The sequence below is a fragment of the Hyperolius riggenbachi genome, chromosome 11 (assembly GCF_040937935.1).
Source record: "Hyperolius riggenbachi isolate aHypRig1 chromosome 11, aHypRig1.pri, whole genome shotgun sequence".
Taxonomy (NCBI): domain Eukaryota; kingdom Metazoa; phylum Chordata; class Amphibia; order Anura; family Hyperoliidae; genus Hyperolius; species Hyperolius riggenbachi.
This window is the reverse complement of record NC_090656.1, coordinates 243,756,634-243,775,162: the sequence shown is the minus strand read 5'-3', so window position 1 is coordinate 243,775,162 and position 18,529 is coordinate 243,756,634. Positions and strand designations below refer to the sequence as shown.

General features: G+C 45.1%; 1 protein-coding gene across 9 annotated transcripts in view; it reads left to right on the top strand.

Annotated features, from left to right (window-relative positions):
- PPFIA1 (PTPRF interacting protein alpha 1) overlaps positions 1 to 18,529 on the top strand; it is a 266,952-nt gene that overhangs the window by 116,718 nt on the left and 131,705 nt on the right. For all 9 annotated transcript variants that reach the window (XM_068260407.1, XM_068260411.1, XM_068260409.1 and 6 more), the window contains exons 4-7: positions 1,144 to 1,308; positions 3,233 to 3,307; positions 3,390 to 3,488; positions 6,944 to 7,165. In XM_068260407.1, coding sequence (XP_068116508.1) covers positions 1,144 to 1,308; positions 3,233 to 3,307; positions 3,390 to 3,488; positions 6,944 to 7,165 — 561 coding nt within the window. The remainder of the gene's footprint in view (positions 1 to 1,143; positions 1,309 to 3,232; positions 3,308 to 3,389; positions 3,489 to 6,943; positions 7,166 to 18,529) is intronic.

The window sequence follows — 18,529 nt, the reverse complement described above, 5'->3', positions numbered from 1 at the left end:
CCCTCCCCTATACAGTTCCCTGGTGTCTAGTGCCCCTCCTCCCCTATACAGTTCCCTGGTGTCTAGTGGCCCCTCCCTCTCCTATACAGTTCCCTGGTGTCTAGTCCCCTCCTCCCCTATACAGTTCCCTGGTGTATATTGCCCCTCCTCCCCTATACAGTTCCCTGGTGTCTAGTCCCCTCCTCCCCTATACAGTTCCTTGGTGTCTAGTGACTCCCTCCCCTATACAGTTCCCTGGTGTCTAGTGGTCCTCTATCCTCTATACAGTTCCCTGATGTCTAGTGCTTCTCCTTCCCTCCCCTATACAACACTCTGGTGTCTATTGGCCCCCACCCTCCCCTATACAGTTCCCTGGTGTCTAGTGACTCCCTCCCCTATACAGTTCCTTGGTGTCTAGTGACTCCCTCCCCTATACAGTTCCCTGGTGTCTAGTGCCCCCCCTTCACTATACAGTTCCCTGGTGTCTAGTGCCCCCCCCCCCCCCTTCCACTATACAGTACTCTGGTGTCTATTGGCCCCCTTCCTTCCTTATACAATTCCCTGGTGTTTAGTGGTCCATTCTCTCCCATATACAGTTCCCTGGTGCCTAATGCCTGCCCCCTCACCTATACAATTCCTTTGTGTCTAGTAGTCCCCTCCCTCCTCTATATAGTTCCTTGGTGTCTAGTGGTCCCCTTCCTCCCCTATACAATTCCCTAATATTTAGTGTCTTTCCCCCCTGTCCCTCATATGGCTTCCCTGGGGATCTAGGGCTTCACCTCCAATATAGCTTCCCTGGTGGTCTAGAGCGGGCCAAACATAATGCAATGTGGGGAAACCACTTACAGAGCCACATTTGATGGCTCTGCTGGCCAGAGTTTGACATGTATGCATTAAATGATCGTGAAGCCCGAAACTCATAAATAAAGAAACTAAAAGACTCGTGTGATGCTATGAAAGTCTTTAAATGTCTGGGCTTGTGTCAGATCCTTGCTCATAAGTAGAGATAATATTAGACTTTTACCACTGATGGAAAGTCAACAAGATGTGTGCGGCCTTCTTAATAAAACTAAGAAAGTTGAGTTGGTGTTGTGTTTCCCATTAGCTGTGATTGTTAAGCAGGGTGGGTCCCGTGGCTTGTCCTCATGGTGCCGTTCTCTCTAGCTTCTCTTAGAACATCTGGAGTGCCTGGTCTCGCGGCACGAGCGCTCTCTCCGGATGACGGTGGTGAAGAGGCAGGCTCAGTCTCCAGCCGGAGTGTCGAGTGAAGTGGAAGTTTTGAAGGCCCTTAAGTCGCTGTTTGAACATCACAAAGCTCTAGATGAAAAGGTAATGCGTGTGACTGATCCTCGAGAGCCGTACGCGTGTGACTTACGCTAGTTAATATCTTAATGGAGTGCAGAGTTGAAGAACGAGTTTCTGAGAGTGACACTTTTCCAGGAGGCTGTCGGTGACGCTGCTCTTGTACCGGTTACTGTGATCAGGTAGACCGGTGACAGCTGGGGCGGTAAACGCTTTGGCAGATCGTCACTGTAGGATTCTTATTGATTAACCACAAAACTTGGACCACTTAAAGCGGATTCGAGATGAAAAACGAACTATAACAAGTAACTTGTCTATATATCTTATCTAAAGTTTAGATAGTTTACACAGCAAATCTAGCTGCAAACAGCTTCATCAGTTTATCATTATGCATTCCTGTGATACAATGAGGGCAGCCATGTTCTGTTTGTCACATTGTCAGAGGCTGAGGGCTGGAGATGCTATCAGCTTGCCTGTGTGTAAATTCAGTCCCCTCTCCTCCTCCCCTCTGCCTCTGAAATCAATGGCTAGTAACCTCCCCCTCCTCCTGCCCATACTGAGCTCACATGGGCCCTTGCTACTGTCTGAAAATGCCAAGGCTCTCTGAAAAGCTGTGGGCAAGGCTTGTTTAGTTTATAGGGAATTAGAGTATTAAAACAAAACAAAGTATTTTGCTTGAGGAATACCCTATAAACTATATGAAAGGATATATATATATATATATATATATATATATATATATATATATATATATATATATATATATATATATATATATATATATATATATATATATATATATATATATATATATATATATATATATATATATAGGACACAATTATGCAATGAGTAAAACTTTATCTCGGATCCACTTTAAGTTGAGCTCCTCAGTGCCCTGTAACTATCTTTTACCACTATAATAAAATGTCAGGCGCAAGTGTCTCGCCCTAAGTCTTCCCTCTGCTGTGTGTGGAGCATCCTTCAGAATGACTCTCCCGATTATGCCGGAGCTGTTCTCAGAAGGAACCGTCTGAGCTGCAGTCGTTTCTATTCACCTTCATTGCTGATTGCGTCACAAATCCTCCTTCTGTATGAGCGCCCCTGGGAACTCCGCATTGGCCAGCCTTTCAACTCTAAAAGCTGTCCTCCTATGAGGATTACCGTTTACTAAACACTTGTAAATTATACTGAATGTGAATTATATTTATGGAGCCCTCAGGAAAATGACTATGGTATTGCTTTATATTTGATTTAACCCTTGCCAATTTTAGAGACTTGCAAGTGCTCCAGGCCAAATTTGATTTAGCACATTATTTTTTTCTTTGTTACACTTTCTTGCTTCTAATAGTACTGCTGTAATATGCATTTATGGCCACTTGTCACTAGGGGGCAGTGTGAGACAATAACAGGACTTCTGCTTTCAGTTTCTATATTTTCTGCTAATAGAGAGACATCAAAGCATTCCAGGAATTTACAGCACAAGAGTTCTGCCAGCTGAGGGCAAAATCAGCTCACTTATCTCACACGGGATAACTCTATTGAAGCTGCTAATGTGTTAAATCCTAGCTAAATCTATCTGACATAATGATGATCGAGCTTGTGGTACAGAATGCACTTGAGGTCATGACAGGCTCAGTACTGGATTGGGGAGGGGGAATTCCTGCAGAGCGGCAGAGAAGCCCACCGGTATGTACAGGGCAGAGCTGGCAAATTGTACCTTTAAATCCCGACGCAGCTACGTTATACAGGTTCTGGGGCTGCTAACATATATAATCAGTGCCATAGCTGCATCTAACTAGCCACAAGATCTGTAGAATTCATGTGTTAGTAATAAAAGGGATAAGTTGACAACAGTGCTATATATGGGGGGAGGTGTAAAGCCCAGTGTAGCGGTGCCCCTGTATACATAGGCATCATTGTATGTCATGCTGGTCATCTCTTGCCTTAGGTGAGAGAGCGGCTGCGAGTGGCTCTGGAGAGATGCAGCCTGCTGGAAGAAGAGCTGGCCGTAACACATAAAGAGGTGAGACCTGCTCCAGGCCATACCCCTTCCTCCCAGTCCATCATATGACTGATACTCATTCACTTCTCTGCTCCTATGGCAGCTTATGATTTCTCGGGAACAGAACAATCAGAAGAAGATCTACAACGATAATGGGGACCAGAATCAAGAGCAAGACGACGTACCGAACACTAATGGGAAGGTGAGATTTACAATTCACTACTTTTAAAGAGGCCCTGTAGTGTAGAATGGAGTACATGCTACAGGCTATCCACGTCTATGGTAGTTTTCCTGGTTTCAGCATCAGTAACACTTCCTATATCTATATATATTGCTGTATATTGGTATGTAGCCACGCCCTCCCAGTGATGTCACAGCCCAGGCTAATGAAATATGCAGAATATTTTGTACTGGTTTTGGGATTCTCAGATACAAATGTTCCGCAGAGAGTCACCTGCCAGCAGTAAAGATGTCACCACCAGTGATGAATGTCAGAATGTCAATCAGGGTGAGGAGAGAGTTGACGATAAGCAAGCACTGACTAAATCACTTATAAAGTAATATTGGGGAAAAGTTTAAAAGTAAATAAATATGTCGGCCTCCATATCCCTCTCAGCTCAGGTGTCCTTTAAAGGGAACCTAAACTGAGAGGGATATGGAGGTTTCCTTTTAAACAATACCAGTTGCCTGACAGTCCTGCTGATTTATTTGGCTGCAGCAGTGGCTGAATCACACACCTGAAACAAGCATGCAGCTAATCCCGTCTGACGTCAGTCAGAGCCAGGGATGCTCACAACTTTGAATTCGGATGAAATTGGAATAGGGGTTATTTGAATTTCATCCTACTAATTACAGCAGCTGTGCGGGTAGTCGAGGGGGTGGTAATCTTACTCATCAGCTGTCTTCTTGCTCCGTCCCTTGGCACCTCCCACGCTGCGTTCCAATCCGGCGTCACGTGATTACATACACTTCCTCCTTCCGGGTTGAAGGAGGAAGTGTATAGTCACGTGACGCCGGATTGGAACGCAGCGTGGGAGGTGCCAAGGGACGGAGCAAGAAGACGGCTGATGAGTAAGATTACCACCCCCTCGGCTACCCGCACAGCTGCTGTAATTAGTAGGATGGAATTCAAATAACCCCTATTCCAATTTCATCCGAATTCGAAGTTGAGAGCATCCCTGGTCAGAGCACCTGATCTGCATGCTTGTTGAGGGGCTGTGGCTAAAAGTATTAGAGACACAGGATCAGCAGGAGAGCCAGGCAACTGGTATTATTTTAAAAGCAAAAATACATATCCTTCTCAGTTTAGGTTCCCTTTAAAAGGGGTTCTGTGGAGGGTTTTAAAAACAAAAAACTGACACTTACCTGGGGCTTCTATCAGCCCCCTACAGCTGTCATGTCCCGCGCCGTCCTCCTCAGATCACCCGTTCCCCGCTGCCGGTCCGGTCTAATTATCCATCTAACTAGATGAATACTGCGTGCTCCCACTCGCGTCTCTGGGAGCTTATTGAGCAGGTGCAGTAAGCTCTTGGAGACAGGATCAGGAGCGAGCACGGCCGCGCAGCCGCAGTTGTCTTAGAAAAATAATTAGACCGGACCGGCGGCAGAGAACGGCGGATCGGAGGAGGACGGCGCAGGACATGACAGCTGTAGGGGGCTGATAGAAGCCCCAGGTAAGTGTCAGTTTTTTTGTTTTTTTTTTAAACCCTCCACAGAACCCCTTTAACGAGGTAGGAACTGTGCTCAATCTCAAAGAAGCCGGATCTTGGGGGCTGTACTGGCAATCCAACCTCTAGGCAATCTTAGTCAATCGATCATTCCAATGGATCTTCAGATATACGATCAGTTGATTAAATGTGCAAACACAGAATACATGCAGCGCAATGGCTGAGGTTTGTGCAAGTTAATATATAGTCCATTTTGCTCATGCATACAGTGTAACCTGGCTGGGCAGATCAAGCTTTAAATCCAATAAAGAGGCAGCGCACAACAGCAACAGGTATAGCAACCTCACTGTACTGGAGTAAGTCATGAAAGTGCACATCTAGTTCCAGGTAGAGCCCTTCATGTGGTTATTAGATCAACATTTACCAGAACTTCCTAACAAGCGACTGAAATCGGGGAGTTTACGGTGCCCCGTGTCGTGAAGCAGCAGGCCTGGAGTCCTAGGCTCTATGACATCTAGAAAACCATTACATTACAATGACAAGATGTCAGCCATCATTGTGCGGTCTTAAAGAAAACCTGTTACTAACAAAAGTTCACCTGGGGGGTACTCACCTGGGGTGCAGGAAGCCTCCGGATCCTATTGAGGCTTCCCCCGTCCTCCTCGGTCCCACGGCGGTCTCGCTGTGCCTCTCCAAACAGCGGAGATGTAAATATTTACCTTCCCAGCTCCAGGCGCAGTATCGGCTCTCCGCTCAGAGATAGGCGGAAATAGCCGATCGCTGTCGGTCCGCTCTACTGCGCAGGCACCGGACACCCATTCACAGCGGCGCACCAATCACAGAGCCGCAATATCGGAACACCGTGCAACAGAGACTGTTGCCATAGCAATCCGACGTATTACATATAATTGTTGATGCCCTGCTGTAACTTGGAGGCAGAGAATATAAGGGCAATAAGGGGAGCCCAGTTATCAGAGCCTAACAAATTTCCCGGGAGATCTTGCCCATACATACCAGATGTGGGGGGAATGCACTGCGCTCAGTAGTCCCACCTGTCAGACCAATGTAACATCCATCAGTCACCACTAAAGAGGAAGAGAAAGGAAATACAAATATAGATCTCTGGTGAGATCGCAGTCATGGATCTCACCATAGAGTTACAGCGCTCCCTGGAGGACTGAGGTAAAATTGCAGCGCTGGAGCCCAGGGAGGTAAGTGAGAGCAGGGGCTGCTGCTGGCGTTCTGGCGGCATGATCTTTTCCTGATTTCAGGGTCTGAAACCCCAAAGTCCGGAAACAATCATACCGCCAGGAGGGTTGAAGTGTCCATACATTTGTAGACTGATTAACGATTATCTGATGAAAATCAGTGCTGCCATCAGCATGCCCAATTGACAGTCACTTGAAGCAATTTTGGGCCGTAATTGGTCGCATGTATCGTTCGGAAATGCAGGAAAATCTCGATTGGGTGTGCGGCGGTAACAGCGAGCAATAATCGCAGAGGAATGCGATAGAGACCCCCAACCACTGCCCCCCCTAATATTTTATGTCCTGCCTGCCGACCTATAGCGCATGGGGTGCATGTGTGACGTCACTGCGCCCCGCCGTGCTATAAGAGCAGCAACTACATGGGGGCGTAAATACTGTGGACAGGTAAAGTATAACTGCCAGGGCATCCGGGGTGGAGACATAAAACATTAGGCGACTGCAGCCAGGGGAGGCGAGGCAGCATCACAAGGCTGATTTCCGAAAGATTGGCCCCCAACATCACTAGCTGTATGGCCACCTTTAGTCTGTGTAATGACAGGCTCTCTTGTCCAATATTTCGGTATACTTACAAGCTGACGTGGGCTGTTAAACTTCTGTTATAAAATCTTATACAAGGCTCTTTTCTCTAGTCTCCCGATGATGTGATTTCATTTTCCTATATTTGTAATGCAATCATTCACGGTCCCCGAGGCAAACGCTCTTTTAATTTTGTTTCATGACAGAGATCATCTGACGACTCTCTAAATCACAACGAGGACCTGTCTAAAGTCATCGAGCTCCAAGATGTGATTGATAAACAGTCCAAGGAGCAGGGCCAGATGAAGGAACGTCTGGCCGTCCTGTCCAACCGCGTCACGGAGCTGGAGGAAGACCTGGACACCGCCAGGAAAGATCTCATTAAGTCTGAAGAGATGAACACCAAGTTTCAGCGGGACGTACGAGAGGTGAGTCTCACCAGCTTCCGCCTTTATTTTCATTTGTTGCAAAGTTGCGCTAGATTGTTCAGCTGCACAGCAGATGCGCAGAGGTTTGCCTCTCCCTTCTCCTGTTTTCTGCTTCTCATCAATGTGGCTACCTTGTTTTTATCTCCCCACCTGGAGGAGGAGGAGAGGCCTAGCTTTGCTGGTGTTTTCTGCCTTAGAGGAGGAGGTGGCTTTGCACCTTCAAAAGGGAAGCACAGAGACAAGGGGAGCCCAAATGACTCGATATGTCACCAAAAGGAAAATGTTGAAAAGTAGAACTAGTACTCATTAAAGTGTACCAGAGATGGTGGGGGGTGGGGCAGGCTGTCCGCCAGGAGAACATGTTGGATGCATAACCACTGAGCTCTGTGTTTAGACAGCTTAAACCCAACTTCCACCCCGGACAGCCGCATCAAAATCCACACACAGATGAGTGCTGAGCAGATGGACACAAACGCATCCCTTAAGAGGAAGAAGAATACCTCTAAACCGCAGAAGCTGCCTGCTCTGTTCGCGAACATGCAGGCCAGATTCAGAGCACACACTAAAGATGGCGCCACGGCTTCTCCTGCCTGCCTGCCTAACGGCTTCTTCCACTACAGTGCCGAGCCCGGATTCCGCGCATCAACAGCAGCTGCCTGAGGTCCAGGGGGATGCTTCCTCGGATTCCTCCTCTCCTACCACACAGAGTCCGGCCAAATCAAGGCCAAGGCTCTCACACTCGGCGGATCAGGTAGCCCCAGACTACATTTTACAGCCTCACGTCACCACAGCTCTCACAGCCGTAGAGCACCTCCCAGCATCCGATCAAGCCCTCACACAGAACTATATGAAAGACTTACTACTTTCTTTCAAATCAGCCCTAACAGCAGATTTTCTAGCTTTCACCAACCAGCTTCAGCAATCTATCAGCAGCTTGGGAGACAGAATAACAAACGCAGAGGATAGTGTGACAATGCTGATCTCAGAACATAACAAAGTAGTAGAGTCAGTAGAGGACAAAATCGTCAGCTCTTGAAGATCGCAACCGCCGCAACAATCTCAAATTTAGAGGAATTAGCAAAAAAAACTCACAAGCCCAGCTAAATGATTTCTTAATGAACCTAACCAAAATAGCTTTACCACAGCTATCCCATATCGAGCTGTTAATTGAAAGTGCCTACAGGCTCCCTAAACCTTCACATCTTCCTGACTCTACACCACGAGATGTAATCGCAAACTACCAATTCTTCCATACCAAGGAAAACTTGATGCAAATAGCCAAAAAAATTGCGCCCTACCTGATGCGTACTCAGAAATCTGCCTATACGCAGATCTGTCCCAGACTACCCTGGCTAAACGCAAACTGCTGTCGCCCATCAATAAACTGCTCAGAGATAACCGTATTCCCTTTAAGTGGGGATTCCCAACGAAAAACTTATTCCATTACAGATGGAAGCTCTGCAGAGAAAATCCTTCACTCATGGGGCCTAATGCTGGGAATACACGGTACGTATACTTAAACTCATTCATCCCTTTACGAAAAGTAGCATTCACAACCCTCAAGAAATAGCTGAAGCCTTTAAAGAGACTCCGTAACAAAAATTGCATCCTGTTTTTTATCATCCTACAAGTTCCAAAAGCTATTCTAATGTGTTCTGGCTTACTGCAGCACTTTCTACTAACACAGTCTCTGTAATAAATCAATGTATCTTTCCCTTGTCAGACTTCTCGGCCTGTGTCTGGAAGGCTGCCAAGTTCTTCAGTGTTGTGGTTCTGCTATGAACTCCCCCTTCCAGGCCCCTCTGCACACTGCCTGTGTGTTATTTAGATTAGAGCAGCTTCTCTCTTACAAGCTGGATAAATCGTCCTCTGAGCTGGCTGGGCTTTCACATACTGAGGAATTACAAACAAGGGCAAAGCTGTTTGCAGGAAGAAAAGAGCAGCCTGAAACGTCAGTGCATGAGAACAGGGGGAAAGAAACACACAAATGATCTATTGAGATTCAAAAGGAAGGCTGTATACAGCCTGATTGTGTATGGATGTATTTTTCTATGTGTGGACATACTGTACATCAACCTACTTCCTGTTTTGGTGGCCATTTTGTTTGTTTACAAACAAACTTTTTAAAACTGTTTTTAACCACTTTTAATGCGGCGAGGAGCGGCGAAATTGTGACAGAGGGTAATAGGGGATGTCCCCTAACGCACTGGTATGTTTACTTTTGAGCGATTTTAACAATACAGATTCTCTTTAAGGACTATTCTAGCTCATTATACAACCTCAAATCTGACCCAATGATGCCTCAACCCACAGCTAGCATAATATCTAACTTCTTAGGGAAATTCAAACTTCCTTGTATTTCCAGCTCACAATTGACCTCTCTTAACACCCCAGTAACACTTCAGGAAGTACACAGTTATTTCTAATTTTAAATCACACAAATCCCCTGGTCCAGACGGATATACAAATGAATACTACAAAACTTTCTCCCACAACTAGCCCCAAAACTAACCTCTTCAATAAATTTATGGATACTGGCCACATCCCTACAGAATTTTCACAAGCAACAATATACAGTCATACCTAAACAAGGCAAAGATTACACCATACCCTCTAACTTCGGCCCTATCTCACTGTTGAATGGTGACTTGAAAATTGTTTCTACCATATTTTACCTGGCCTAATTAAAGGAATACTTAAGTCAAACTTAAAAAATGACTTTTACTCACCTGGGGCATCCCTCAGCCCCCCGAAGCTGGATGGTGCCCTCGCAGCCCCGCTCCGACCGTCCTGTCCCCGCCGGCGGCTACTTCCGGGTTCGTCGACAGCCGCCGGCAGGCTGGGAACGCGGCTGATTTTCCGCGTTCCCTGCTGCTATTATCACCCTCTATGCTGCTATAGCGTATATATATATATATACACGCTATAGCAGCATAGAGGGTGATAATAGTGGCAGGGAACGCGGAAAATCAGCCGCGTTCCCAGCCTGTCGGCTGTCGCCGAACCCGGAAGTAGCCGCCGGCGGGGACAGGACGGTCGGAGCGGGGCTGCGAGGGCACCATCCAGCTTCGGGGGGCTGAGGGATGCCCCAGGTGAGTAAAAGTCATTTTTTAAGTTTGACTTAAGTATTCCTTTAAACCGGATCAAGTCGGCTTTACTAAAGGCCGTCAAGCCTCAGTCGGCACCACCAGAAGGGTCATTAATACTGTCCACTACCTGGACTCCTGTCGGAGGGCTTTGGTGCTTCTAGCTTTGAACGCGGAGAAAGCCTTCGACAGGGTCCACATGGGGTTTCTTCAAGCAGTCTTCTCCAAATTTGGTCTGAAAGATAATATGAATGCTGTTATGTCACTCTACAACACCCCATCAGCACGGGTTAATGTATCTGGTTTTCTCTCACAACAATTTCCCATCACCAATGGCACCCGTCAAGGGTGCCCTATATCTCCTATAATTATTTATCATGGTGATGGAGACGCTGGCTGAATCAATCAGATGCAACCCACGTATAAATGGCCCTGACATTATCAATAGTCCCCCACAAAAAATCAGCTTATTTGCTGATGACGTCCTATTATAATTAACAAACCTGATGTCATCCTGCACACACACGGGAAACCTTACAAGCTTTCTCAGCTGCGTCACTATACAAGGCCAATGAGTCTAAACCATTACTTTTAGGGATCCATATCCCTGACAAATTCAAACACCAAATTTCAGCTAGCCTCCCCTTCCCTTGAGCGCCTGATTTTATTCCATACCTTGGTATCAAAATCTCATCTCGTACAAAGGACCTATATACAACTAACTTTCTTCCCTTTTTAAATGATACCCGAGGTGACATGTGACATGATGAGATAGACATGTGTATGTACAGTGCCTAGCACACTAATAACTAGCCTGTGTTCCTTTTTTTCTTCCCCTGCCTGAAAGAGTTAAATATCAGGTATGCAAGTGGCTGACTCAGTCCTGACTCAGACAGGAAGTGACTACAGTGTGACCCTCACTGATAAGAAATTCCAACTATAAAACATTTTCCTAGCAGAAAATGGCTTCTGAGAGCAAGAAATAGGTAAAAAAGGGAATTTCTTATCAGTGAGGGTCACACTGTAGTCATTTCCTGTCTGAGTCAGGACTGAGTCAGCCACTTACATACCTGATATTTAACACTTTCCGGCAGAGAAAGAAAAAAAGGAACACAGCCTAGTTATTTGTGTGCCAGGCACTGTACATACACATGTCTGTCTCACCATGTCACATGTCACCTCGGGTATCCTTTAAAGACCATAAGCGAGGAGCTCAAACATCTAGGCCATTTTGAACTATCAGTAGCAGGAGAAATTGCAGCTTTTAAAATGGTCACCTTTCCCAAAATGTTATATTTTTTCAGAACACTACAAATACATATTCCTACTACATTTCTCAAAGATTTAAGAGCCATGATACTTCACTATATATGTAAAAAGAGGAAAAGATGAGTTTCCTTTATTACTCTTTCTCCAAAGAGAGAGGCACAGACTAACCAGCGAGCTCATGGTGACCCAGAACTCATTGGAGTGTGTAAGGGACTACAATGGTCCTAAAAGCCTCCTCACTAAGATGTTAAGAAAAACAAAAATTTGCTTTCCTAAAACAGAAAGAATTTGCGATAATTCAGGTTGGAGTGAGCTTGAGATGTCTCCCAGGCACCACTGCTGAATATATGCAAATTAACCATTCTACCCTTAGAAGCTAAACACACCTCCAGAACCGCTGGATTGCAATGATGTGTCAGCTTGTTAATTTGTACAGAGCCATAATAATCCAACATGCATACAGACTGTTTCGGATTGTTTGAGCCTCATCAGTGCATGGCATGGCCAAAGAGAGAAGGATGATTCGGCCTACTAAACCCCTACCACTATTACCTCTCATACACACTTGACATGTCTAAACAATGGTGGAATACTTCATCCTCAAAGATTTGGGGTAACTTAGAAAGTAAGCTTTCCCCAATCCCCCTACACCACATTATTTGTTTAACTTTACTAAACTCCTCAATCCAACCCATGAATCACCCTACTATCTCGACCACTATCCCAGCTTGGAAAGAAATCCTGAAACTCAGTCCCTCAGCTTCAGAAATGACTAAACCCTGCATACCTTTCTCTGTAATCTCACACACCATCCCTCACATTGATTTACAACCTTGGATTTCCTTGGGCATCACCCATATAGATGACCTAATGCAAGATGGTAACCTACTTTCATTTGCTTCTCTCCAACAGAAATTTGGTTTAAAATACAACTACCTTTCCACTTACCTATGCATAGCCCATCTACATAAATGCTCTCCACTAATACCCTAAAAGTTACCTCTTGCATTATGGAACAACTTTAAATCCCACATCCTTCCAAAAGGTGGTGTATCAATGTGGTATGAACAATTCTCCTTGTCCATACCATCCCCTTTGGATAACTATATTAAAGTTTGGGCCTCAGACTTAAAGGGAACCAGAGAGAAAGCACCCTTGTGTATTTTACCATATATATCAGTAAGAACATTAGAGAAAACACTTACCCTGCTCTCTGTTTCATCCTCACTGCTAAAAGTGTCTGTTACCAGCTGTGATAAGAATCCCGGACTGAGCAATCAGTCTGGCTTTGCAGGGAATAATTATAGCTGAGTCATTATAGCAGAGCCACAAGGGGGCAGGCTTGGGCTTGAAAAGACACCAGAGAAGACAGACTCCGCTATAATCTTTCCGTAGCAAAGCCAGCCTGAGTGCTCAGTCGGGGATTCTTATCAGAGGTGATAACAGTCAGATTAAACAGAGAACAATGAAACAAAGAGCAGATTAGGTGCATACTGTCATGTTCCCACTGATTTATAAGGTAAAATACAAGAGGGTGCTTCCTCTCTGGTTCTCTTTAAACCTTAAACCTATCTGTGGCGCCATGACTTCCGGTCAATGCACGTCGCAATGGATGTTGACCCATAACGCTTTCGTGGCAGATGCAATGCTTCCGGCGTGTTGCACCACGTCCGCTATGAAATGTCCCATAGACTTTCATTGCTTTAGCGTTACCCTGTAACACAACGCATTGAAAACATCCCAGTGTGAAAGCAGCCTAAAGGTTGGAGCTAAGCAGAGGTTGGCAAGATCAGGTCACACATTTTCATTCCACCAGGCATCAGTCTGTGCTTACACTGAACTATCTACATCGTTGTTTCTGGAGCCCCAAATAAAGCTCTTCTATCAGCTGTGCTTGATGCAAATTGCTGCTCCAATCACCCTAATTACCACCATCTCAATACCAATCATTATGTGAAGATCCAGTTTACTGCTACGCCCAGCGCTGCCATGGTAACTCTTCTGCTTCCAAAAGCACTGGCACTTATTTATACATAAACTGCTCTATAAATATACAGAGAGCATTGTTCTCATGATGCGTCGTGTCGTCCTAACAAGATGCCCCCGAAGAAGTGGGAGTTGTCTTGTGAGACGTGTCAGGAAACTCTTGCTGATCTTTCACCAGATCTCACATTATCTTTAGTGGTGTAAATCTCCTGGTTTAGCTGCATAGGTGGGTGTAGTGTTGGTCTTCCAATTTGGAACCGGAACACAAAGTAAGCATGATTTCAGCAACAGACAGCAGAAAAAGGTGCATTTTGTTTAATTGCAACACTTCCTCCTTCCAGCTTGGAATTCAATTAAACACACTTTGTCCTGCTGTTTGGTGTTGAAATATGCTGTATGCATGTGGTGGGGTGCGGGTGTCTAAGCACCTTCTAGAGAAAAGGCACAGGAGACAAAAACGGGAGTCCAATAGTGCAATATGTTGAAACAAACGTGATTGTAGAAAATGATAAAATACTACTTACAAAGGTGGGTTGCAGAGGGGTCAACCGACCACTGGCAGCAGGTGGAGACAATAAACCTCCACTCGGGGTGTCGCTGCGGACCTGGATATGGTCGCTCTCCTTGAAAACAAAAGGGGGACAGGCTTGCACCGTGGTTGAAACCACGTGTGTCCTGTCTCCACCCCCCAGACTGGGAAGGTGGAGGGTATGAGATGCACAATAGGATGAAAGAGGCGCCCTGGTGTTAGATAAAAGCGTTTAAGGCTCCCTATGCTGAACTCTGTCTATTAGTTTGACACTGTTATTGGCCTGAGGAAGCAGGCTTACACCTGTGAAACGCATTGCCTGTGCTACTAATAAAATCTTTTGTCATTACAAGGATTTTTCGTTACTGAGGTAAGCTACCTCAATTTCTTTTCATTTTTAAACTGCTTTTAAACTATTTTATCTAACACCAAGGCGCCTCTTGCTGTTTGCGTGTTTTCGAGTTCCATGGTGCCAAATCCAAACTCCAACACTACATGGGAGCAGAGTTCTCAACGCTGCTGCCCAGAAAACTGGAGAAAAAAATGGAGAATTGACCAATAGCAATCTGGTTTCAGCAGTTTGGCGACAAATGTGATTGGCTGCCCTGGAGACACTCTCCACTCTTTCCATCAGTCACTGAAGCTGTTTTGATAAACGTTTTGGTCGTAAAGAGAAACGCCGACCAAGAATTGAACTTTATCCCAATCAGTATCCGATACCCCCTTTTACATGCGAAATCTATTCCTTTTCACAAACAAACCATCAGGGGGCGCTGTATGACTGATATTGTGGTGAAACCCCTCCCACAAGAAACTCTGAGGACCGTGGTACTCCTGGCAGTTTCCTGTCTGTGAACATTGCTGCATTGTGGGAAATAGCTGTTTACAGCTGTTTCCAACTGCCAAAAAAACATGCAGCAGCTACATCACCTGCCAACAGTAAAAAGGTCACCATGTAATAAATGTCAGAATGTAAATCAGGGATTTAAAAGATTTTATGATGGGCAAACACTGACTAAATCATTTATACATAATCATTGTAAAAATGAAGCACTTTTTTTATTACATTCTTTTCACTGGAGTTCCTCTTTAAGTGACATTACCTTCTGTTACTCTCATCGTATCTGTTCCATTGTCTTCGTTCCTGTGGTGTATATTTTTATGGATCAGTAAAGATTCTGGTTTGTATTGCACTTCTCAGTTTGTGAGGATAAAATAGGCACCATGTCACTTCGCAGGCTGTCACGAAGTCCCGGCCACATAGGAATCCTTTATGTGTGACTTAGTCTGGTGTTTGGAGGTATTTTCAGTCCTGTTGGATAGACGTTTTTATTTGTTTTGCCTGTTTTCTGTTCAGTCCACCAGCTGGTGTAATAAACATTTATAAGCCAGGAAGTGTTGTGCTTTATTGTTATAAGAAAGTTGCAGACATTGTAGAAGTCGTGTTCTTGCCTTATTTATGGTCCATCGAACTGAACGTCCATGCTAAATATTGCTACAAGCATTCTGTAACTTATTTTATTTTGATAAGCAGCCAGCTATGCATTTTTAATAATATAGCTAGGCTTTAAAGAGACTGTAACAAAATGTTCAGGCTTATTTCTTCTGTCCTATACGTTCCTATGCCTGTTCTAATGTGATCTGTCTGACTGCAGCCTTTCCTAGTTGCACAGTGGCTGTATTATCTCTGTTATATAATCCAGTCTTCTTTTCTCTGACGGCTCTGTCGGGCTCAGGCACTCAGGCAGGAATGTGCTGCTCTGCTGTGATGCACCGTCTCTCCACGCCCCCTGCAGGCTCTGTATGAGTCACACACTGAGCTACTCTCAGCCTATCGCACTCTGGTTAGCAGCCATGTCTTTTGTTTGTAAACACTGCCTAAAACTGGCAATTACAAGCCAGGATTGCAGCAGGGAGTGGCAGAAACAGCACAGAGGGGCCCAGGAGAACATAATGAATAGAATGGTATGCTTTTTATTGCAGGAATTTTACGGTACAGATTCTCTTTAAAGCATACGTGAAGTGACCGGATGAGATGAACATATACACATATAGTCCTAGCCCTACTAAGAAATTATCTGAATTGGATATCCTTTGGGCCCTTTCACACCAGGGCGGTGCGGAGCGGTATTTTTACTGCACCACACCTCCAGGCAATGGAAGTCTGTCTAGAGTTTCATACTGCCACGGTACGGCGTGACGCAGCGGAAGTGATGTTTTCGCAGCATCCCTGATGCTGGTTCAGTACTACATTACCACGCTGATTCTGCGGCGGCCTGGAAGTCTAGTGCAGGGGTCAGGAACCTTTTTGGCTGAGAGCCATAAACGCCACATATTTTAAAATGTATTTCCAGAAGAGCCATACAAGATGTTTCAAACTGGGATAGTGCGCATGCGCAGCAGAGGGCTCATGTCCCTGTTGCCATGGTGATGTGTATACAGTTGACCGCCGGGCAGTGGAAGTGTCAGACCTCTCTTTAGCTTCTCTTGGTTTTCAGCAACATCAGCAATTTCCCCCGAGAGCCAGACAGGAGAAATACCGACTAACAGCTTCTACAATTAGCTAGCTGACTTGGGGGTTGATTCACTTTGTAGCAGGGCTTTGGAGTCAGAGTCGGAGTCGTGGAGTCGGGCAATTTTGGGTGCCTGGAGTCGGTCGGGAAAAAATGCACCGACTCCGACTCCTAATGAATTTTTAACTGTAATTAAAACAGAAAATATGATAAAATGTTCTATTTCTCAGATAATAGTCATTAAAAATAATGTATATATACAGTATATATACAGTAATAGCTGTGCTTAGTCCACAAGAATGAAATAAACCAATCAAAATTAGTTACTTGTGCTGCTTCAATAAAGCAGTCCCCGTATTTTTAAGGTCAGATATACATATCTGATTGTGACTGTATATATGATGTGTACACAGGAATCTCTTATATATACTAAATAACATCTATGCTGTAAGAATAAAGCCTGATGTGTAGCTGTGTCACTAATAGAGATGGTCAATGAGATGGAAATAATTACGCATTGATGCTGATTTATGCAAATGTATGCACTCCCTTTGCTGATCAAATCAAATAATTTGATATGTTATTAAAATTTGGTTTGGTGACTACAAATTAAAGGGTAACTGAGACGGATGAAAAGTAAAGTTTTATACATACCTGGGGCTTCCTCCAGCCCCCTTCAGGCTAATCAGTCTCTTGCTGTCCTCCACCACCCGGATCTTCTGCTATGAGTCCTGGTAATTCAGTCAGTCAGCGCAGTCCGGCCGCATGCCGCTCCCACAGCCAGGAACATTCTGCACCTGCGCAATAGTGCTGCACAGGTGTAGTATGCTCCTGGCGGCGGAGTGTGTGCATGCGCACTACGCCTGACTGGCTCAAGTACCTGGACTCATAGCAGAAGATCCAGGTGGTGGAGGAGGACAACGAGGGACTGATTATCCTGAAGGCGGCTGGAGGAAGCCCCAGGTATGTATAAAACTTTAATTTCATCTGTCTCAGGTTTACTTTGTTACACAGTAGTACTATACTCTACATATGCACTCCCCACAGAGCTGCAGGGAATCCACTGAGAATGCTGTGCACATTGAACACAGAGGTGTTGTCTGTTTACAATCTCCTCATTCCCCTGCAGAGTACCTGCACATCATCCTTACATGTACCCACACTTACATTGCCTAGGGCCTGATAGATGTTCTTTGTTCCGGTTTGTACCTTTTACAAGTACTCTTACCAAGGACTAGTTTTAGTCTAAAGGGAATAAATATAGTAGTCTACATATCCTTCTCACTTCAGTTGGCTTGTAAAATTCCTAAGTGTTGGCAGTTAAGAGACGAATTTCATGTTACATACTTTTAATCAACAAAATTGTAATATGCAAATTAGAGGAGTCGGAGTCGGTGGAATCCTAAACTGAGGAGTCGGAGTCGGTGGATTTTTGGACCGACTCCACAGCCCTGTTTTGTAGGACGAGATCCCTGCACTTTGGCCCAATAGGCTGTTTGTCAAGTGACAGGCAGCCTAGTGGGCCAATCAAAGTGCGGGGATCTTGTCCTACAAAGTCACTGGACCTGACAGGATCCAGAGCGGGACAGTTGGAGCGGCTGCTAGGTTTTCTTTTATTTGGGGGGGTTGTAAGTTAGTAGTGTAAGCTACAGCAGTAGTGTGCCTACTTTGAAAATGTTACTTGCACTGCTACACTAACCTGCGCTGCTTGAGCCGTGTAGCTTAGTGAATCAACCCCCTAACTGTGAGCCAGATGTAGCCATCAAAAGAGGCACATCTGCCTCCCGAGCCATAGGTTCCCTAGCCCTGCTCTATGGCAACGCAGGGACTTCTACAAAAAACAATTTCCAATACGCATTTTTATAATTCCATCCACTTCCGCATACCCCAAAGCAGGAAGTGACTGCAGCCGCGTCACTTCCTGCTTGGCCCAATGCCAGATGGGTAATATGGTATAGTAACGTGGTATTCCCTGAAGGCC